Source organism: Mangifera indica, chromosome 13, assembly GCF_011075055.1.
Source record: "Mangifera indica cultivar Alphonso chromosome 13, CATAS_Mindica_2.1, whole genome shotgun sequence".
Taxonomy (NCBI): Eukaryota; Viridiplantae; Streptophyta; class Magnoliopsida; order Sapindales; family Anacardiaceae; genus Mangifera; species Mangifera indica.
Window position 1 is genome coordinate 14,591,831 of NC_058149.1, and position 23,821 is coordinate 14,615,651.

General features: G+C 35.1%; 3 protein-coding genes and 1 long non-coding RNA gene across 4 annotated transcripts; all 4 read left to right on the forward strand.

The window, feature by feature from the left end:
- Positions 1 to 416: 416 nt before the first annotated feature.
- Positions 417 to 949, forward strand: LOC123194245. The gene is made up of 2 exons (XR_006497236.1): positions 417 to 715; positions 798 to 949. It is a non-coding gene; the product is annotated as an uncharacterized LOC123194245 (long non-coding RNA).
- A 5,216-nt stretch (positions 950 to 6,165) lies between these two features.
- On the forward strand, positions 6,166 to 6,828 carry LOC123194227 (aspartyl protease family protein At5g10770-like). Its single transcript, XM_044607379.1, has one exon. It carries the CDS (start codon positions 6,166 to 6,168, stop codon positions 6,826 to 6,828), a length of 663 nt encoding a protein of 220 aa, XP_044463314.1.
- Positions 6,829 to 16,015: 9,187 nt separating this feature from the next.
- On the forward strand, positions 16,016 to 17,152 carry LOC123194228. The gene has a single exon (XM_044607380.1). The coding sequence runs from the start codon at positions 16,016 to 16,018 to the stop codon at positions 17,150 to 17,152; it is 1,137 nt and encodes a 378-aa protein (XP_044463315.1).
- A 2,301-nt stretch (positions 17,153 to 19,453) lies between these two features.
- LOC123194229 (aspartyl protease family protein At5g10770-like) lies at positions 19,454 to 22,821 on the forward strand. The gene is made up of 5 exons (XM_044607382.1): positions 19,454 to 19,935; positions 20,889 to 20,942; positions 21,029 to 21,126; positions 21,211 to 21,636; positions 21,843 to 22,821. Exons 1-5 carry the CDS (start codon positions 19,454 to 19,456, stop codon positions 22,691 to 22,693), a joined length of 1,911 nt encoding a protein of 636 aa, XP_044463317.1. The 3' UTR covers positions 22,694 to 22,821.
- Positions 22,822 to 23,821: the final 1,000 nt, after the last annotated feature.

Here is a 23,821-nt window from a genome sequence, read left to right on the forward strand (position 1 = left end):
CCATAATTCCTTGTTTGGAGTATTTGTGTTCTTTGTTATTTGGTTTAGTTTGGTTCCTTTAACACCGTATGGTAAATCATCCAACAGTAACCATCAAATTTAGAATGATGTGTTTATGAGGTGTCCCTTACACTTACTATTTTTTTGGATGGCAATCCATATCTTATCTCAATGGAGCTAATGGTGTTAAAAAGTTATCTGCACATTGTCTCAATGGAGCCAATGCTCCACCCTGCTGCTTATGTAAAGCAACCACAGAAAACAATCGTAATTCACCAAATTATTGACGTGATTTTTCCGAATAAAGATAAAATAGATTTGTGGTCAGTAGTGACTAAATGAATACATCTAAATCACTAAATCATTACTTTTAAATGACTATCCCTGTCTTGTCTCAATGGTGCCAATGGTGAAAAACAGTTCTCAGCGCATTCCAAACTCAAGTAAAGCGAGACTAACTTGCACTTCACGCGCTTAGGCCTTCCATCTGCTTATATAAAGCAACCCAGAAAACAAAGTTTGAGCGTACTAGTAAGCTTCTTGCCCTCCATGTATCTCAGGTTTCTCCTCCAAGCTTTCTTTCTTTTTTTATGTCTTCCATGTTCTGTAAAGTACAGTAATGCTGAACAAGCTGAACCACAACGCTCTGATAGTCACATTGTTAAAGTCACTTCTTTTTTGCCTCCGACTGTTTGCAACCGGAATTCCACCAAAGGTTATGCACACAATTTTGATTTTTCATAGTTCTTGCAATTATCATTGAGCACCTGATTGAATATTATGTCTTGCTTTTTCAGTTCCAAGCGAAGCATCTCTGGAGGTTGTAAGCAGATATGGTCCATGCTCCTACATTAATAAGGGCAAAGTAAAAACTCCGAATTACTTGGAAATTCTGCACAATGACCACGCCCGAGCCAAATACATTCAATCCAGACTCTTCAAGCTCAAACACTCTGGCAGTGATGATTGACAGTAGAAAATTGATATAGATAAGAGAAAGAAAAAATATGTTTAGAAGAGAACTTTCTTTCTGAAATATTTCATTCATATCATTCTACAAACTAAAGCCATATATATAGGCTGTTTGTACAAAAAGTAACTTTAGCAAATCTTATCAAACGTGAGACAAGAATTGCTTAATCTTAGGACAGCCACACATATATTTTCTAGAGACTTCCAACCCACCTAATCTTTAATATAATAATATAAAAAAATAAACATATAGCAGCCAAAAAGTATCTAGAAAAATCTTAAATAACTTAACACTCCTCCTTAAGATTTTTCTTGAATACTCCAAGCATTTTCCTTTGTTCTTCATATTTCCCTTTTTGCAAACCCTTGGTTAAAATATCAGCAATCTGTTCATTTGAGTTGCAATGCAGCAGCTTGATCTCCTGACTTGACTCAGCTTCCCTTATAGCATGAAACTTCACTTTTATGTGTTTTGATCTTCCATGAAACACTGGATTCTTGGCCATTGAAATTGCAGATTTGTTGTCAACCCATATAACTGTTGCATCAGTTTGTTTCATGCTGAGATCCTCCATCAGATTTCTTAACCAAATGGCTTGATTTGCAGCACCTGCAGCTGCAATATACTCTGCTTCAGCAGAGGATTGGGCCACTACCTCCTGTTTCTTAGAGCTCCATGAGAAAACACCAGAACCTAAATTAAATGCATATCCTGAGGTACTCTTTGAATCATCCAAGCTTCCAGCCCAATCACTATCAGAGAACCCTTGCAGCAATCCTTTTTCAACTGATTTATACTCAATACCATAATCCAAAGTCCCTTTAACATATCTAAGGACTCTTTTAGCAGCTACCATGTGCTTCTCCCTTGGCTCTTGCATGAATCTTGATAAAAGACTAACTGAATACATCAAATCAGGCCTGGTGATGGTCAAATACAAAAGACTTCCCACCAACCTTCTGTAGCATGTAGGATCAGCCAATTCACCATCATCTTCTTTGGTTAATTTCTCATTTGCAACTAAAGGAGTAGATACCACCCTACAATTCTCCATCTTGAACTTCTTTAACAACTCAATAGCATACTTTTGTTGAAAAATGAAAATTCCACTTGACTTTTGTAGAATTTCCATTCCAAGAAAGTAGTGCATTTCACCCAAATCTGACATTTCAAAATTGATTTCCATTTCAGCCTTGAACTTCTTCATTTGCACTTCACTACTTCCAGTTACTAGTAGATCATCAACATATAAAGACACAATTAACATGTTTCCATATTTATCTTCTCTAATATAAAGAGTGGCCTCAAAGTTACTCCTCCTAAATCCTGAACTTGTTAAGTACTTGTCCACCTTGCTGTACCAGGCTCTTGGAGCCTGCTTCAAGCCATAGAGAGCTTTGTTAAGCTTATAAACATGTTCTTCTTTCCCTTTAACTTCAAACCCCTGTGGCTGATCAACATAAATTTCTTCTTCAAGCTCTCCATTAAGGAAAGCAGATTTGACATCAAGGTGAAACAATCTTCATTTGTTTTGAGCAGCAAGAGCAATTAATAATCTTATAGTGTCATGTCTCACAACCGGTGCAAATGTGTCACCAAAGTCCACACCATATTGTTGTGCATAACCCTTAACAACAAGCCTAGCTTTTAACTTGTTCAAAGACCCATCAGGATTAACTTTTGCCCTATACACCCATTTTACTCCTAAAACATTGCTTCCATGAGGTCTTTTCACTAATTCCCAAGTTTTAATTTTTTGAATCATATGCATTTCCTCCTCTATAGCTTGAACCCACCCTTTATACCTTGCTGCATCCTCATAACTTAAAGGTTCAACCAGTGCCACATTACATTTTTCATAAATTTCTGCAAGTGACTTTGTTTTACCTTTTATAGAGTTATCTGGATCATCAGGTTCAACTTGTGAACTTGCTTCAACCATTTCTTCTTGATTTGCTGCAAGAACATTACTTTGATTTTCTTCTTTACCCTGTTGAACTTTATTTTCTTCCCAATTCCAAAATGAATCCTCATCCACAAGTACATCCCTGCTAATTACTATCTTCTTATCTTTCACATTATAGACCCTATACCCTTTGGATTTTGCTGCATAACCCATGAAAATACCAACCTGTGACTTGACATCTAGCTTGCTTCTCTTTTCAACTGGAATGTGCACATAACAACAAGCTCCAAATACCTTCATATGCTTTACAGATGGCTTTACCCCACTCCATGCTTCAATTGGGGTTGCATTCTTTACGGCAGTAGTTGGCAGCCTATTTTGTAAATAAACTGCAGTATAGGCAGCCTCAGCCCAGAATTCATTGGGTAACTTCTTCTCAGCCAATAGACACCTCACCATTTCCACTATACTTCTATTTTTTCTTTCAACAACCCCATTTTGCTCAGGGGTATAAGCTGTAGTCAATTGGTGCATTATTCCTTCAGCTTCACAAAAATCATTGAACTCCTTTGAATTAAATTCCATTCCATTATCAGATCGTACAGCCTTCAGCTTGCATCCAGATTTAACTTCCACCATCTTCTTGAATTTTTTAAAAACTTCCAGAAGTTGAGACTTGAATCTTATGAAATAGATCCAAGTCATCCTAGTTAAGTCATCAATAAAAAGGACAAAGTACTTGTTTTTGTTCAAGGACTCTGTCTTCATAGGGCCACACAAATCCGTATGTATTAATTCAAGTTTCTCTTTTGCTCTCCAAGTTGCAGTATGTGGAAAAGGCAGCCTATGTTGCTTTCCCATTTGACATGAGGCACAAACACCATTAGGTTTCACTATTTCAGGTAAACCATGCACCATACTATTTTTCTGCAGTAAGTTTAATGAATCATAGCTGCCATGACCAAACCTTTTATGCCATAGTTTTGAATCAATCACTCTAGCAAGATTTGCCCTTTCTTTAACACAACTCCAATTTAATGGAAAACTTTTATCCACCATAGGCAACTCAGCAACAAGATTATTTTTAACATCATAAATAAAACAACAGTTCTCTTTAAAAAACAAGGAATATCCATTTTGCATCATTTGAGCTACACTAAGCAAATTTTGAGCTAAACAAGGTATATAAAGCACATTGTGAATGTATTTGATACCTTGATTAGTTTGGACAGGTATGGAACCCTTCCCTTGAGCTTGAACTACTACACCATTACCAAGCTTCACTTTGGTGTTGACAGATCTATCCAGTTTATAGAAAATGGTTTCATCTTTCGTCATGTGGCTTGTACAACCACTATCAACATACCAAGTGTGCTTTCCTGCTGCTTTAAAGTTTTGAGTGGCCATGAACAAGCTTCCTTTGGTCTCTTGATCTTCTTCTTTTATGTAATTTGCTTGTTGAGCTTTCTTTTCTTGATCTTGTTTTTGCTTCAGCCTGCAGCTTTTTTCAACATGACCAAGTTTCTTGCAATATTTGCATTGAATTTGAGGCTTTCCCTTAAACCAACAATCTTTTTCTAGATGATTGGTTCTATGACAAGAATTGCAAGGAGGGAATTTGCCTTTATTTTCTGAATTCTTTGAACCTGCCACTATTTTTCCTTTGTCTAGTTTGACTCCAACAACCTTCTTGCCATCCTTTTTAGCTTGATTTCCCTTGTGCATTGCTTGCAAAGCACCTTCAGTGACTTTCTCTTCCCTCATAAGTGATCTTTGCTCATGTACCTGCAGTTTACTTAATAATTCAACCACAGTCAGAGTTTTAAGATCACAAGACTCCTCTATTGCAGTAATTTTTACTTCAAATTTTGCTGGAAGACTGATCAATATCTTCTCTACAATCCTTTTATCTGTTATTTCTTCTCCAAGTAGCCTGATCTTATTGACTAGATCAAGTAACTTAGAAGAGTAGTCCTCTACAGTTTCCCCATCCTTCATTCTTAGCAGTTCAAACTCCCTCTTTAAACTCAGGAGCTTGATTGATCTAACTCTTTCACTGCCTTCAAATTCATCTCTTAACTTTTCCCATACTTCCTTTGGAGATTCACAAGTCATAATTCTTGTGAATATAACTTCCGACAGAGCTGAATGAAGACAGGTCAAAGCTCTTGGCTTTTTAGCTTTTTGCTCTTCATGAACCTTGATCTGTGATAGAGTTGGATCAGGTCCCAAGGGTGCTGGATCTGGTCCATCCTCTATTGCCTCCCACGGATTCAAAGCTTGAAGATAAGACTTCATCTTTATAACCCATATATGGTAATTCTCCCCTGCAAACTGAGGAGGTCCAGTTCCAAGAAAGTTGCTGCTGCTTGACATCTTTCGTCTTCCACAGATCCCTCAAGAATACAGCTCTGATACCAATTGACAGTAGAAAATTGATATAGATAAGAGAAAAAAAAAATATGTTTAGAAGAGAACTTTCTTTCTGAAATATTTCATTCATATCATTCTACAAACTAAAGCCATATATATAGGCTGTTTGTACAAAAAGTAACTTTAGCAAATCTTATCAAACGTGAGACAAGAATTACTTAATCTTAGGACAGCCACACATATATTTTCTAGAGACTTCCAACCCACCTAATCTTTAATATAATAATATAAAAAAATAAACATATAGCAGCCAAAAAGTATCTAGAAAAATCTTAAATAACTTAACAATGATGACCATTTAAAGGAAACAGAGGCTTTTTCGTTGGGTACCAAGCCTATTAAAACAGCTGGGGCATCCATCGAGTTCTACATTACTGCATATCTGGGAAAGCCAGGACAAAAGGTTAATCTCCTTTTAGACACCGGTAGCGACATCACTTGGACATAGTGCACGCCATGCGTTGAATGCTTCAAACAGAAAACCCCCTTATTTGATCCATCCAAATCCTCCTCGTTTTCTGTCGTTCCATGCGGGTCATCAGCCTGTTTACCAGGTACAAATACATGTTTGTGACACTGTTAAGCTAAATTCCACCTTCCCACAAAGCATTAGAGATTAGGTATATATGAACTGAACTTTGCAACATGAAATTTGTTTATTACTGTTCCTGCAGATTTTGAACCAATTTGCAATAAAACGAACCAGTGCATCTACAGGCAATCATACGGCAGTGGTACATCCTTTGGTGTCGTAGCAACTGAAAAGTTAACCATTATAAACCGCCGCTCTGGTACATTTGTCAAATACCCTTACATTTTTGGATGTGGCCAAAACAATTCAGTCCAAGTCGAAATGGGCGGAGCAACTGGCCTAATTGGTCTTGATCGATTTCCAGCATCCTTTATATCACAAACTTCCCAAAAATACTTTTCTTACTGCTATCCCTCATCTTATAGTTCCCCTGGATACATAACCTTCGGCAAGACTGATGATGATAAAAATTACAAATTCGTCAAGTTCACTCCAATAACCACTTCTCCAACAGAGTCAGTGTTCTACGATATCATCGTAACCGGAATGGCTATCGCTGGGAATAAACTACCCGTAGCCAGTTTAGAGTACAGTAAATCAGGAGCGATAATTGACTCAGGATCGACCATCACATCACTACCACCATCTGTGTATGCGGCCCTGAGATCAGCTTTCCGTAAGAAAATGTCTAATTATAAGATGATAAAACCAGGGATAGGTGCCTATGATACTTGTTATGATTTAAGCAAGTATGATGAAGTTGTAATACCAAAGATTTCTATCTTCTTCAAAGGCGGGGTTGAATTGGAGCTGGATGTGAAGGGAATTTTTCTCGTTTTTGAAAAGGATTTAAGCGTAGCATGTTTAGCTTTTCGGGAAAGCTCTGGTTCTTTGATCTTGGGAAATAGTCAGACAAGAGGAATAGAGGTGCACCATGATTTGGTCGGTCAGAGGGTTGGGTTTGGTCCTGGTGGTTGCAGCTAAACTTGCACTTGAAAATTAATAAGACGAAATTCTTGTGCTTCAATTTATGTTTGCAATAATGTACTCCTAATTTTATGCTTCTACTTCCAAGTAATATTGAATAGAGTTTGTTATGCACGATGGAAAATTTAGAGAAAAAAGTTTCTATCAACAAAGTCAATTCAAATTCTGCAAAATTGTTATCTTTTGGAGATTTTAAGTGTTTAAATTTTGGACAGGTTATATGTGCAAGAACTAAACAGCGAAAAAGGTGTCTTAAATATGGATCATCATCCATTTAACCATAAGATACAACTAACACAAACTACTTATCTGACTTGGATACAAGCAAAAAAACACAAACATCCTCAATAAACTAATACTCCTCATTTGAGGTGTTTGTTATAACTCTAAGTCTTGATCTCAAGTATTCAAACACGGGCTTAGGAAAAGCCTTAGTAAAGATATCAGCCACTTGATCCTTAAAGTTGCAATGCTTTAGGTTGATTTCTCCTGATTTTTTGCCTCTTGAATAGCATGAAATTTCACATTGATGTGCTTTGTTCTACCATGATGATTGGATTTCTTGTAATTGCAATGTCTACTTTGTTATCCATAAAAAGCATTACACCTTCATCTTGAACATGGCCCAAGTCCTTGAGAAGTTTTCTCAACCAAATGGCCTAATTTGCAGCACTTGCAGCACCAATGTATTCTACCTCAGCAAATGATTGTGCAACAACTCTTGTTTTTTTGAATTCCAACAAAACACTACACTTCCAAATAAAAAAAACAATAACCAAAGATGTTTTTTGCATCTTCCAAACTTCCTGCCCAATCACTGTTAGAGAATCCCACAAGTTTATTGCTTTCTTGTTTAGAAAACCATAAACCATATGCTGATGTTCCCTTTATGTACCTTAAAATCCATTTGGCAACACACATATGAGCATTACTCAGTGATTACATGAATATGGACAAAAGGGATATAGGAAACATAATGTTAGGTCTACTGGAAGATAAATATAACAAGCTGACAATTAAGCTTCTATACATAGTAACTTTTGCTTCACTTTCAGAATCATTTTTTCTTAAGTTTTTCATTTACAACCAGAGGTGCAGAGACTGGTTTGCAATTCTCCATCTAAAATCTTTTTAAAAGATCCTGAGCATACTTCTTCTGAGAGATGAATATATCGCAACTTTTTTTATATATTTCCATGCCTAAAAACTATTTCATTTCACCCAAATCTGACATCTCAAATTTTTGTTGCATGATCTCCTTGAATTTAGCTAAAGTTTTTATATCTCCTCCTGTCACCAAGAGATCATTTACATACAAGGAGACAACAAGTTTCACTTTATCCCCAAGTTTTTTTATGTAAAGTGTTGATTCATTTGGGCTGCATAGAAAGCCTTGACTTAGCAAGTATGAGTGAATTTTGGAATACCAGGCTTTTAGAGCTTGTTTTAGGCCATAAAGTGTTTTGTGTAACTTGTACACATTCTGCTCTTTGCATGGAACCTTGAAACCTTCAGGTTGTTCTACAAATATGTCTTCATCTAGTATACCATTCAAGAATGCAGATTTGACATCTAGATGGTTTATAGTCCAACTCAACTTAGCTACCAAAGCCCAAGCAATCTGATTGTGTCATATCTTGCTACAAGTGTAAATGTAACAGAAAAATTAATGTCAGGTTGTTGTTGATATGTTTTAACAACTAACCTAGCCTTGAGCTTATATATAAAGCCATCCTAATTGAATTTAGTTCTATAGATCCATTTCACACTAATCACCTTCTGATCTTTTGGCTTCTCAACAAGACTTCATGTGGAATTTTTATTAATCATATTTATTTTAGTTTTCATTGCAGATTTCCACTCTTCATTTTTGGTGGCTTCCTCAAATGACTTTGGCTCAATAATTGTAGTATTTCACCTATCATAAATGTCTTCAAGAGACCTCATTCTAGTTGCAGAACAAATTCTTCATCACTAGAATAAGTTTCATCATCTAGACAAATGTTGGTTTCATGTTGATGGCTAGACTCACCTTTATTCTCTTCTTTGCCTTCCAATTCCAGGCTACTTGCTCACTGAATTTAACATTCCTGTTAATTACTATCTTCTTGGTCTTATGATTGAAGATCCTACACCTCTTTGTGACATTACTATAACCAACAAATACTCCCACTTCTGACTTCTCATCTAGCTTAGTTCTTTTTTCATTAGGCAATACACAACTGAGGGTTTTTCTCCATGCCAAATTTCATAAGGAGTTACATTATTTAGTGCCTTATTAGGAAGTAAATTCAGTAGATACACTGAAGTGTTAGTAGCTTCAGCCTAGAAATTTTTAGGAAATTTTTTCTCAAACATAAGACATCTAGTCATTTCCATAACTGATCTGTTTTTTCTCTAACAAACTTTATTCTGTTGTGGAGTGTAAAGGGTGGTCAATTGATGCACAATTCCCTCTATATTGCAAAAGGAAATAAATCCTTTGAGGTATATTCAATGTCATCATCAGACCTGAGCACTTTAAGTTTGCATCTTGTTTGTCTTTCAACCTCTGCCTTGAACTTTTTAAATAAGTCCAAGACCTTAGATTTTTGTTTTAAGAAATAAATCCAGCTCGGCCTAAAGAAATCATCAACAAAAAGTAAAAAGAATATGTTTCCATTCAAAGAAGGAATACTTATAAAACCAGACAAATCTGAGTGCACTAATTAAAGTCTCTCTGTTGCTCTTGAATTACTGCTAGAAAATGGAATTTTTGTTTGTTTTCCAAACTAACATACATCACACACAATTTCATGATTACTCATTATAGGTAAGTTTAACACTATTTGCGTAGAATGTATTTGTTTCAAAGTTGAGTAATTGAAGGAGCCAAGTCTTTTGTGCCATAAAGTTGAATTACTCTTAGTGTGTTGATAGGCATGATCACCAGCTTGCATCCATTTAATTGCAAAATTTTTATCTTGCATTTTAATAGTCATTAACTCACATGTATGTTGATCAATTATAAAGCATGACTTATTTGCAAAATGTAGTAAATACCCCTTTTCTAGCATTTGTACCACACTCAACAGGTTATGATTGATCTTTAATAACTTTAGTACCTGTTGGAGTTTTTATGAATGTTGCATCCTTTCTTTTGACTTCCAAGAGCTCTTCATTTCCAATTTTCACTTTGGATGAGTAAGTCTCATCCAAGTCTCTAAGTAAATTAGCATCAATTGTCACATGGTTAAAGCATCCACTATCTATTAGCCAGATATTATGTTTACTGTCAGTTGCATAACATGTTGCAACAAACAGATTTTCACTTGGCTCTCCTCGTTTTGTAACAGCTTGAGCTTACTAATTTTGTTGTACTTAGTTTCCTCCCTTGCTCTTGCATACTCGATCAGTGTGTTCAAGTTGATTACAGGACTTATACTTAACATTTGGTCTATACCAACAATAATTTGGTAAGTGTCCTCTCTTTTTGCAGTGAGAACAAAGAAGATATTTTCCTTTTTTCTCACCACTCTTATTTCCATCTCTCGTGCTTTCATTTTTCTTCTTTTCTCTAGGTTGTTTCTTATTGGAATTACAGCTTACTTGTTTTTCAGTAAGCTTAACACTGAAGGCTCTCTTAGTAGTTTCTTCTTGCCTTAAAGCTCTCCTTTGATTTTGAGCTTTTAAAGCATTTACTACCTCAGAAAAAGTCAATTCTGAAAAATTCTTTAAGTCTTCAAGTGAACATATTTTGGCTTCATAGCTTTTAGGAATGGATACCAATATTTTTTCAACAATTCTCTGATCAGATAACTTTTCTCTCATCAGCCTAATCTAATTTACAACCTTTATAGTCCTGTCAATATACTCTTAGATCGTTTCTGTTTCCTTAATTTTCGAGACTTCAAACTCTCTTCTTAGATTGAGAGTAGGCATTTGCCTTGGGAGTCTTCTTTGAGTCTATCCCATGCATCTTTGGTAGTTTCACAAGCCACAATTTTAGTGAAAACTACATCAGTCAACACTTGGTGGATAATGGACAAAGCTCTTAGACTTTTGGTCACTTCTTCTTTATGCATCTTTATTTGATTCAAAGTAAGATTATGCCCCAATGGAGGTGGTGTTTTCTCTTCCTCAACATATTGCCACAACCCTACTTCTCTCAAGAATGTTTTCATTTTGACTGCTCAAATATGATAGGTCTCACTATTGTAAACAAGTGGTGTCATTGAAAATGAGGATAAAGTCATTACTTGAAGAAACTTTTTCCTGATAAACTCCAAAATTTGACACACACAGCCTCCTTTAAGACCTAATCAAGCTCTGATACCATGTTATCTTTTAGAGATTTTAAGTGTTTAAATTTTGGATAGGTTATATATGCAAGAACTAAACAGCAAAAAAGGTGCCTTAAAATATAGATCATCATCCATTTAACCATAAGATAAAACTAACACCAACAACTTATCTGACTTAAATACAAGCAAAAAGACATAAACATCCTCAATAAACTAACAAAAATCCGTTCTATATATTGTTGTTTTGTGTATCCGTTGTTTCTGCAGTAACTTTCTATGTTATTTTTCAGTTTTACTTTAACTGCTCTGCTTCCCTTGGGTATAAATTAACAGTACTTCAAATGCTTAGAAACACAACCCAAATCTCTCAAATACTATTCTCAATCATCAGATCACCGACAGAAAATCACTATTGCTTATTGTGCCACACATTTTGATGAGTATGATCGTTAGAAAATAATCATCAAATAGAGTCTGAGATGTGTCAATTATGATTCATTATGTTATAGATGTGTCAATCAAGGCTCGTAAAAATAAAATGTTGACCCTGACAAGAAAGCTAACCCACAAAATTTGAACACCTGAGGCATAACCCGAGTATGATAGGTCATCCCTCTACGGACTTTTTAACAAGTTGATCCACTAATAATTAATTTTTTTAATTTTTAGAATTTGCATAATTATTTTCCAAGAATTGAGAACAAAACCTCTTAATTTTATTAAATTGACCTTACTTATAGCAAATAAACCATGCATGTTTACATGCTAATAAAAATTAAGCATTGAGAAATAAACTAATATGTACAATTATCATACATTTTCACTATCATCCATATCTAAATTCTTGAAATATTATGATGAATCATTAACAATATAATTTTGCATCTTGAAATTTGTAATCACCTAATTTTTCATGTGCATAATATTTTTAACAAGAAGTTATGTTAACTTGATTTTCTATCGTCTAATGCATATAATGTTGTGATTGTGATTGTAGTTTTTCATTTAGTGATTCATCAATGCATGTATTTTTCTTATTATGAAAATGTTTACTTTTATTTAGATTTAGATCCATTTTGAGATAAATATGATGAAAGAAATATAATCGATTGAATTGAAAAAATATAGAAATAAAATCATAACAAAAATAAATTGAGAGAGATTGTGTGAGATTGAGACTTGAGACATTTGAAAGAGTCAAAAGAATTTAAGAGGCCAAAGGACTATTTTCCACCCAAGTTTTAACACAAAAACAAATATATATCAAGGTTTGAAAAACTCAAACTCTCACTTATAGACCAACTATCATTATAATTTTTTATTAGAGACGGGGATAAAATCATTATTTTACTAATAATAATAAAAAATATATAAAATTTATTATATTTTTCCCCTCTAAGTTTTAAAAACTAACAACTTTACACTTGTTTAAAATTTTTTAACTTTGAAAAGTCATATTTTCTCCCTCAGACCTAAGGTTTTTTTTCTTTATCCCTCCAATCACCATCTCCAACACCGACGATCTCTCCTCTCCACCTTAAACAATTGGTTAGCACACCCTAAATCATCTCTAATGAAGAGATCAAATCTTTTGCTCTCAACAAAGAGATCTACCACAGATCTCTTAGTTTCCAACTAAGAGATCTGATGTCTTTGTTGGAGATGGTTTAGGGTGCATCACCCAACGGTTTAAAATGGAGAAAAGAGATTGTCAACATCAAAGATGGTGGCCAAAAGAGTAAAGAGAAAACCCTATGTTTAAGGGGCGGGGAATATGACTTTTGAAAGTTATAAAATTTTAGGCATAGGTGAAGTTGTTAGTTTTTAAAACTTAAGGGGAAAAATATAATGAATTTTATAATTTTTTAATATTAGTAAAATAATGATTTTACTTTTACCTCTAATAAAAGTTAGCTTATAGGTAAGATTTTAGGTTTTTCAAGTCCTGTTAATATGATTTTGGAAACACATCAAAATTTAGGTAAAAACAAGTCCTTTGGTGAATCAAGAATATGGTGAATTGGTATTTATAGAAATTTTTTTTTAAAAGGTAGCTATTATGCTAAACTTATTTACCATTCGATAGAGAGGGAGTAATTATTGCCATATGACTACTTTTTACTTTTTTTTTTTTGTTAATTTAAATTTGTAGGTACGGTAAACCGCACCATGGGCCTTCCCATGAGACTTTAACACAACCTACCATGTTTGTAAATTTTGATAAAACCTGCAAATTTCTAGATTATGTCAAGGTTAATAGTTCCCAAAAATGTGAGTTCTAACAATTTGGAGCAACCCATTGTCACGTATAGGTATATCTATTTATTTCGGAGAATTTCTATCTTGTATAAGAAAGAGAGGGTGCATGGATAAAGATTGGAGGAGAAAATTGTCATCTTAGTTAATAACAAATTTTCTCAATGCTCTTTGAATCCAAATCTCCCACGATCAAATGATCAGGGTACCCCAGAAATATGAAAGCCAAATGATTGGGTACTCTTATAAATAATAAGTTTAATACTTTCATTTTGCAATAAAATGCATTTAATTTGGTACAATCACATCGCTTATCAAGTTTTTGAGAAATAGAAACAGGGACTTGACCAGTTTGAAGAATATAATCTTTAGTTAGTTGGGTAATTGGCCTAATGGCAACCCCTTGAAGCAAACCTGACCCTCTCTCCGACATCGTCATGCACCACTCCTCTCCTCTAGCGTCTTATGTTGCATTTTTCCAAAAATAGCTCCTTGATCTGCTCTATCTGTGGGACTGAAAGTTGGACACACCGTCAACCCAACAAGCACATATATAATCCTTGTGGCATCAAGCTCCACCTCAACATCATCGCCAAAGAAGAAACTCACAGCAGGGCAGGCATAGGAATACTTTTGTCACCACTAAAATTGTAGCACGTATCAAGCCGAAACCCTAAAGACGAGTATGCATCCGGTGGCAGACGTGTGATGACAGTTTCTGATTGTGAGAGGCCGCCATTATTGCCAAAAGTGAGATGACCTGTTGAGCTGGCCGTTGAAGTCAGGAGAAAGGAAGCAACCTGGTTAATATTCACCATGTAACGAGTAAGTCAGGAGAAGTTCTAAACAGCCAAAACCAAAAGATTCCCAGAATTGGACGCCATACATATAAGCAATGAAGGAAACATTTTTAACAAACCACAAATGTACATTCCCATTTTTCACACATATACATATGTATACAGGCAGCACCAGGTACACATATAATTGCATGACGCATGTAGAGACTCTTCAAGATCTGATTTATTTTTTTTATATCATGGGAAACTTTTGTACGTAAATTCACAGATGAGGAGACTGCTCAAAGATATATAACTAATGAGAAAAGACTAGAAACTAAAATGTTAAGGAACCCTATGAAGTCAAATTTCCTTTTTGAACTAACTTGTGGATCAGATTCCTGCTATCGGCGAACAACCAAGCTTCATTCTGCCACAGTGACATGTGGGGTAAGCCTTAATTAGCATGTTTTTTCTTCTGGAGACTATAAAACAGGATACATAGGGTCCAATTTGTCATGGCCACAAAAATTCTAGTATTAGATATATTTGTTTCCTATGGCCATTGAGTCGTCCTCCTCGAGCTTCGACAGCAGAATTGAAGGGCAACTACTTTTCTATCTCACATCAGAAACCATGATGACACATCAAGAAAATAAAGCTAATAATTAATTTATTGTCCTAAATTTATATTATTCTAACTCTCACCAGTCTGAATTCAAAATGTATGTGAGGTACAAATGGTGTCTGTTTATGCTAACTCTTTTATGCTGATTGTGACTAAAGTAAAGAAATCATATGCAGTGGCCGATAATTTCATCATTTTTTGACGTAAAACATGAGGGTCAAGCCTGAGACAAAAATCAATTTCAGCCAAAATAAATTTTACGCCTAGTGTTTACACGGGGCCTGCTTTACCATGTATGCTGTTTACATGGGGCTTGCTTTACAACTTCACGCCTAAGTGCTTACACAGGGCTTGCTTTACAATGCGTAGCGCGTGTTTCTCTTGATGCTTGAAGGCCTTTGAAATGGCATATTCTAAGGTTTAAATCTTAAGATATTTGAAGAACAGGATAAGGTGCAAACACAACACACAACATACTCATAAACCCGGCATCTTATCTTTCTTCTTTGCCGGGATTGGATCCAATCAATTCATTTCAAATACTCCCTCTAGTTCGAGTTGGAGTCATTTTTATTAGCGAATCAAAACTTCACATTATACCGGATAGAATAACAACCACTTTCAATTATGGGCAGAATAGGTGCGTTCTGTGTATACTCTACCGACTATAATTTATAAATAAAATTTATATTGAAGTGTATTTCAAGAAAAACTGGGAGTATGTGTACGGTAAAATTACAGAGACCAAATGATTTAATCTCCAATTTATAACCCTTTTAATTTATAGTGGAATTTTCTTGTCTTAAACGTAAATCCTTGTTTGGAGTATTTGTGTTCTTTGCTATTTGGTTTATGTCATGAGGTTGAGTTGTTTTCCCAAATGCTTAGGTGGAAAAGTCAAGGTCTTTTTGCTAAATGAAGTGTTAGTTTTGTTGTTTTTGTTGAAATGATAGATTTTGTTGAAAAGGAGTGATAATCCATCATTTAAGGACTATGTTGCCATTGTTAGGTAGTGAACTATGGCCTTGTTATCTTCCGTTCCTCCTCTACTTGTCTATATATATATATATATATATATATCTAAAAAGAAAATAAAAAAAAAGGTTCTTGTTATCTTCTTAAAAATAAATAAAAAGATTCTTGTTATCTTCTTAATTTTTCTCTTCCGTTTCTCTTCTATATTCATAAGGCTGCTTAATTTTTAACAAGTGGTATCAGAGCCCATTTCTTAAGGGACTATGGAAGAAGAAGTTGCAGGAAAGGCTAGAAGTAAAAGGATGTCAAGCAGCAATTTCCTAGGTACAGGGCCTCCACAGTTTGCTGGAGAAAACTATCACATTTGGGCCATAAAAATGAAAGCTTATCTAATGGCTTTGAATTTATGGGAAGCTATCAAAGATGATGGAGAACCAGAACCTTTGGGAGCTGATCCAACATTAACTCAAATAAAGTCGTATGAAGACAGGAAACCAAGGGCACTAACCTGTCTTCATTCAACTTTATCTAAAGTGATTTCCACTAAGATCATGGTTTGCAAGTCACCTAAGGAAGTATGGGAAAGGTTGAAAGAGGAGTATGAAGGAAGTGACAGAGTTAAAACTGTCAAACTTTTAACAATTAGAAGAGAGTTTGAAGTGCTCAGAATGAAGGAAGAAGAGCTTGTGAAGGAATATGCATCCAAACTTCTTGAATTGGTTAACAAAATTAGATTGATGGGAGAAGATTTTCCAGATACAAAGGTTGTGGAGAAAATTTTGGTAAGCTTACCTTCCAAATTCGAGTCTAAAGTTTTAGCTATTGAGGAGTCTTATGACCTCAAGACCCTCTCAGTTTCAGAACTCATTAGTAAGCTACAAGCTTATGAACAAAGAACCTTGATTAGAGATGATGAAGTTGTTGAAGGAGCCTTTCAAGCTAAGCACAAAGGGAAGCAAAGAAAAAAGGAGTCCAAGAAAGTTGTAAAGGAGAATTCTAAAAGAGGTAAGCAAGGTCAGAGTACACAAATGCAAGGAAGAAAAGGAAAGTTTTCACCTTGTTGCCACTGTCAGAGAACCAATCAAAAGGAAGAAGATTGTTGGTTCAAAGGGAAACCACTTATTCAATGCAGATTTTGCAAGGAAATGGGGCATATTGAAAAGAATTGCAAAAAAAGGCAAAAGCAGAAAAATGATGAGCAATCACAGCAAGCAAATTTTATAAAAGAAAAGGAAAAATCAAGTGCAAGCTTGTTTATGGCTATGTGTGATACCCATGAAGCTGCCAATTATGCATGGTTTATTGACATTGGTTGCACTAGTCACATGGAAAATGATGAACCCTTATTTAGCAACCTAGACAAGACTATCAAGATTAAAGTAAAGCTTGGAAATGGCTAGGTTATGGTGTCCAAAGGAAAAGGATAAATGATGATTTACACTAAGAAAGGTACAAAGCTTATTCATGATGTATTGTTTGTTCCTTCCCTTGCTAAGAACCTATAGAGTGTCGCTCAAATGTTAAAAAATGGGTATTCATTGACATTTAGAAAGTTGGCATGTTTCATTTATGATCATGAAGATATGTTGATTGTAAAATTGCCTATGGTGAATAAATGTTTTCCTCTGAATTGGGTATGTGTTGGTGAAAAGGCTCATGTTGTTAAAGAAGATGAATCCAAATTATGGCACTCCAGGTTTGGTCATTGCAATTACAATGCATTGACTCAAATATGGAAGCAAGAGTTAGTAAAGTTCATGCCTAAAATTAGAAAACCTTATGGGGTATATAGTTCATGTCAAATGGCGAAGCAGCATAGGGAATCATTCCCTACAAACTCTTCATGGAGAGCTAATGAAAGGTTGCAACTAGTTTACAGTGATGTTTGTGGACCTATGAAGACAGAGTCCATGAATAAAAATAAATACTTTGTGTTGTTTGTGGATAACTTGACAAGAATGACTTGGATTTATTTCATTAGACATAAATCACAAGTATTTGATGTGTTTAAGAAGTTCAACAGGCTAGTTGAAACTCAAAATGGATGCAAGATCAAAACTTTAAGGACTGACAATGGAATGGAATACAATTCTCAGGAATTTGTTAAGTTCTGTGAGGAAAAAGGAATCCATCATCAGTTAACAAATGCATACACCCCTAAGCAAAATGAAGTTGTAGAAAGAAAGAACAAGGTTGTAGTGGAAATGGTAAGAGCAATGTTAGATTAAAAACATATGCCAAACCAGTTTTGGGCTGAAGCTACACATACAGTAGTTTACCTTATAAACAAGTTGCCAACAACAGCTGTGGAAAGAAAAACACCATTAGAAGCATGGAGCGGAGTCAAGCCTTCAGTAAAGCACTTGAGAGTATTTGGATCTTGTTGTTATATTCATGTTCCAATTGCAAAAAGAACAAAGTTAGACAAGAAATTTGAGCTAGGAATTTTCTTTGGATATGCACCTATAGCAAAAGGCTTTAGAGTGTATAATCTAAAGGAGCAAGAGGTGGTGACTAGTAGAGATGTTGTTATGGATGAAAATTCCTTTTGGAATTGGAATTCAAGTAAGGTAGAGTTACAGAATGATGTGACTATAATAGGAAACTCAGCTTCAAGTTCAAAAGGAAATGTGTCAGCTTCAATAAGCTACTATGAAAAGGAATCAAATGATGAAGATGATGAACATGTGAGGGTAAAAACTAGAAGCCTTGCTGAGATTTATGGAAAATACAATGTAAAGTTTGAAGAGCCTGCAAGTTTTGAAGAAGCTTGTAATGATGTTAGCCAGATTGATGCTATGAATAAAGAAATAAAAATGATAGAAAATAATAGAACTTGGGAATTAGTTCCCAGACCTAAAAACAAGAATGTGTTCGGACTCAAATGGGTTTATAGGGTTAAATTGAATCCGAATGGCTCTCTTTACAAGTTGAAAGCAAGGTTGGTAGTCAAAGGTTATGCTCAGCAAGCAGGAATTGATTACAATGAAATGTTTGCTCCTATTGCTAGACATGACACCATTAAGTTTCTCCTAGCTTTTGCTGCATAAAGCAACTGAAAAATGTATCACTTAGATGTAAAATCAACCTTTTTGAATAGTGAGCTAGAGGAGGAGATATATGTTGAGCAGCCTCAGGGTTATGAGAGTTCAAATGGTAAAGATATTGTGTACAAGTTGAACAAAGCTTTGTATGGCCTGAGACAAGTTCCTAGAGCCTGGTATAGCAGAGTGGATGCATATTTCACTGATTGTGGCTTCAGGAGAAGTGAAACAGAAGCTACTTTGTATATAAAAAAAGATGATGATGGCAAAATGCTAATTATTTCAATGTATGATGATGATCTTTTGATTACAGGCAATGATGTTAGAATGATTATGCAGTTCAAGGCTGAGATGAAAAATATGTTTAAAATGACAGACTTGGGGAAAATGAAGTATTTCCTGGGAATGGAGATTGAACAATCTCAGAAAAGCACCTTTGTAACTAAGCAAAAGTATGCCCTGAATTTACTTAAGAAATTCAAAATGGAACGATGCAAACCAGTGACTACACCCTCAGTGTACAATGAGAAGATTTCATAATAAAATAATGATGAAAAAGCTGATCAAACAACTTATAGAAGTTTGATTGGAAGTCTCTTATACTTGACAAACACTAAGCCTGATTTGATGTTTGTAGTAAGTGTCTTATCAAGATACATGCATTCTCCAAGACAATCACATTTTGGCATTGCTAAAAGAGTGCTTAGATATGTTAAAGGAACAACTGATCATGGTTTGTGGTTTAAATCAGCTAAGAATGGTTGTTTACTTGGTTTTTCAGACAGTGATTGGGTTGGTTGCGTGGATGATTATAAAAGTACTTCAGGTTATATGTTCACATTAGGAAATGGAGTTTTTTCTTGGAGTTCCAAGAAGCAAGAAGTTGTTGCTCAATCCTCAGCTGAAGTTAAGTATATTGTTGCAGCAAATGCTGCAAATCATGCAGTTTGGTTGAGGAAGCTTCTTACTGATTTGAGCATGCTTCCTTCCAATGCCACAGTGATCAAAGTTGATAACAAGTCAGCCATATACATGGCTCAAAATCCAGTGCTTCATGGAAAATCTAAGCATATAAAGGTGAAGTTCCATGTTTTGAGGCAGTTGGAGGCAGAGAAGGAAGTTCATGTAGAGTATTGCAAGTTTGAATAACAGATAGCAAATATTATGACTAAAGCTTTGCAGAAATCCAAGTTCGAAAGACTAAGGGAGATGCTAGAAGTATTTGGGAAACAACTCAAGGAGGAGTAATGTCATGAGGTTGAGTTGTTTTCCCAAATGCTTAGGTGGAAAAGTCAAGGTCTTTTTGCCAAATGAAGTGTTAGTTTTGTTGTTTTTGTTGAAAAGGAGTGATAACCCATGATTTAAGGATTATGTTGTCAATGTTAGGTAATGAAGTATAACCTTGATATACTTAGCTCTACTTCTCTCTCTCTCTCTCTCTCTCTCTCTCTCTCTCTCTCTCTCTCTCTCTCTCTCTCTCTCTCTCTCTCTATATATATATATATATATATATGTTTGTATCTAAAAAGAAAATAAAAAAAGGTTCTTGTTATCTTCTTAAAAAAAAAAAAAAAAGAGGTCCTTGTTATCTTCTTAATTCTTCTCTTCCGTTCCTCCTCTGTATTCATAAGGCTACTTAATTTTTTAACAGTTTAGATCGATTCCTTTACCACCTCATGGTGCATCATCCAATAGTAACCCATCAAATTCAGAATGAACTGGTTATGAGGTGTCCCAAACACTTGCTATTTTTTAAGATAACAATCCATATCTTATCTCAATGGAGCCAATAGAGTAAAAAAGTTGTCTGCACATTGTCTCAATGGGGCTAATGCTCCACCCAGCTGCTTATGTAAAGCAACCGCAGAAAACAATCGTCATTCACCAAATTTATGACGTGCTTTTTCAGAATAAAGATAAAATAGATTTTTGGTCAGTAGTGACTAAATCGGTACTTCTAAATCTATCACTAAATCATTACTTTTAAATGGCTGTCCCTGTGTTTTCTCAATTGTTACCAATGGTGAAAAACAGTTCTCAGCCCAATCCAAACTCAGGTAAAGGGAGACTAGCTTGCACTTCATGCGTTTAGGCCTCCCATCTGCTTATATAAAGCAACCCAGAAAAACAAAGTTTGCACGTTCTAGTAAGCTTCTTGCCCTCCATGTATTCCAGGTTTCTCCTCCAAGCTTTCTTTCTTTTTTTATGCCCTCTATGTTCTGTAAACAACAGTCATGCTGAACAACCTGAAGCCCAACTCTCTTATAGTCGCATTGTTAAAGTCAGTTCTGTTTTGCCCCCGACTGTTTGCAACCGGAATTCGACCAGAGGTTATATGCATAGTTTTGATTTCTCATAGTTTTGTTGTAATTATTATTGAGCACCTGACTGAATATTTTGTCTTGCTGTTTCAGTTCCAAGCAAAGCATCTCTGGAGGTTGTAAGCAGATATGGTCCATGCTCCTACATTAATAAGGGCAAAGTAAAACCTCTGAATTACTCGGAAATTCTGCTCAAAGACCGCGCCCGAGCCAAATACATTCAATCCAGACTCTTCAAGCTCAAACATTCTGGCAGTGATGATGACCTTTTAAAGCAAAAAGACTACTTTACGGTGGGCACAAAGCCTGATATATCAGCTGGGGCATCCATCGAGTTCTACATTACTGCATCCCTGGGAACGCCAGGACAGAGGGTTAATCTCCTTTTGGACACCGGTAGCGACATCACTTTTACACAGTGCACGCCATGCCTTGATTGCTTCAAACAGAAAACACCCTTATTTGATCCATCCAAATCCTCTTCGTTTTCTGTCGTTCCATGCAGATCCTGTTTATCAGGTACAAATAAATATTTGTAACACTCTTAAGTTAAATTCCACCTTCCCACAAAGCACTAGATCTATTAGGTATGTATGAACATCCTATAAACATAATTCTCAACAGTATTGATAGTTTGATAATTTGACACATATGCATGCACCAATTCCTTTTGGATCGATAATAGAACTTTGTAACAAGAAATTAGCTGATTACTGCTCCGGCAGATTTCGAACCAGTTTGCAATAAAGCGAACCAGTGCATCTACAGGCAATCATACGGCAGTGGTAGATCCTCTGGCGTCGTGGCTACTGAAAAGTTAACCATTATAAACCGCCGCTCTGGTACATTTGTCAAATACCCTTACATTTTTGGTTGTGGCCGAAACAATTCACTCGATTTTGGAATGGGTGGAGCAACTGGCATAATTGGTCTTGATCGATTTCCAGCATCCTTTATATCACAAACTTCCCAAAAATACTTTTCCTACTGCTTTCCCTCATCTTATAGCTCCCCTGGATACATTACCTTCGGCAGGACTGATGATGATAAAAATTACAAATTCGTCAAGTTCACTCCAATAGCCACTTCCTCAACACCGTCAGTGTACTATGATATCATCATAACCGGAATGGTCATCGCTGGAGAAAAACTACCGGTAGCCAGTTCGGAGTATAGTAAATCAGGAGCGATAATTGACTCAGGATCGACCGTCACGTCACTGCCACCATCTGTGTATGCGGCCCTGAGATCAGCTTTCCGTAAGAAAATGTCAAATTACAAGATGTTAAAACCAGGGAGCATAGGTGACTTTGATACTTGTTATGATTTAAGCGAATATGATGAAGTTGTAATACCAAAGATTTCTATACTTTTCAAAGGCGGGGTTGAATTGGAGCTGGATGTAAAGGGAATTTTGCTGTCTTATGGAAAGGATTTAAGCCTATCGTGTTTTGCTTTTCAGGAAGGCTCTGGTGAACCTTCTTTGATCTTGGGAAATAGTCAGACAAGGGGAATAGAAGTGCACCATGATTTGATCGGTCAGAGGGTTGGGTTTGGTCCTGGCGGTTGCAGCTAAAATTGCACTTGAAAATTGGCAAGAAGAAATTCTTGTGCTTAAATTTATGTTTGAAATAATGTATTCCTAATTGTATGCTTCTACTTCCTAGTGATCTTGAATAAATTCTGGTATGCGGGTTGGAAAAATTTAGAGAAATAAGGTTCTGCCATCAAAGTCAATTCAAATTCTGCAAAATCCATTCTATCGTTGTTATGTTTATCCGCTGTTTTGTCAGCCACTTACACAATCCAAAAGCTCTCAACTATCAGTCTCCCCCATGAGATCACCCAAAAGATAATTGCCATAGTTCATTGTAGCAGGATATGCCGGTCCACAAAATTTTGAGGCTCAAAGCACAACCTACAGCATAGTGGACTCTGCCTCTAATGACCAACCAAATTTTTTTTTATTTTTTAAAATTATTAATTTTCATAATTATTCTTTTAAAAATAATACCTCTAAAATTTTATTAAAATGACTTTTACGTTTACCAAAAAAAAAAACATGTAATTGATATGAAAAATTAAACAATAAAATTATATATATCTATTTAAGTATATAAATAAATATACATTTGATATATATTATTATGCGATTAAATAATTTTAAATTAAAAATAAAGTATATATTTATTTATATATTTAAAATGGTACGTATGATATTGATCAAAATTAAACTCGTATATATAATTATCATATATTTTTAGTTTTACCTCTATCTAAATTCTTAAAATTTTGTATTATTTTATTAACAACACGATCTAAATGTACTTTTCTTTAACAACTACTTTATTTTGTAATTTTATTTTATTTTTAAATTGTGAGGTCATGATATGCAAGTAAATTTGCATATTGTGTTAAAAAAATTGGGACTTATGGACTGCCCAATGCCACTTACATGAATTTTTTGTTCATGTGCACAAAAAAGTGAGGATTCACATATCCAAATTAGGGGAGAAAACAATAAAACTATCAATAATTTAAATACTTAAATAATATATTAATTTTAAATTAAAAATAATAAATCATTTGTAGAATATAACTTAAATATTCAATTAAATACTAAAAATTATAAACATAACATTGGGCATGACATGGGGTGGAAACATAAAAGCCAAATGATTGCTCTTATAAATAATTAGTTTAT

Coding starts and splice junctions, on each gene's coding strand:
- LOC123194227 (XM_044607379.1), top strand. CDS start 6,166: ATGGGCGGAGCAACTGGCCTAATTGGTCTTGATCGATTTCCAGCATCC.
- LOC123194228 (XM_044607380.1), top strand. CDS start 16,016: ATGGAAGAAGAAGTTGCAGGAAAGGCTAGAAGTAAAAGGATGTCAAGC.
- LOC123194229 (XM_044607382.1), top strand. CDS start 19,454: ATGCATTCTCCAAGACAATCACATTTTGGCATTGCTAAAAGAGTGCTT. Junction 19,936..20,888: donor GTTCATGTAGAGTATTGCAA/GTTTGAATAACA, acceptor TCATGCGTTTAG/GCCTCCCATCTGCTTATATA. Junction 21,127..21,210: donor CAACCGGAATTCGACCAGAG/GTTATATGCATA, acceptor TTGCTGTTTCAG/TTCCAAGCAAAGCATCTCTG.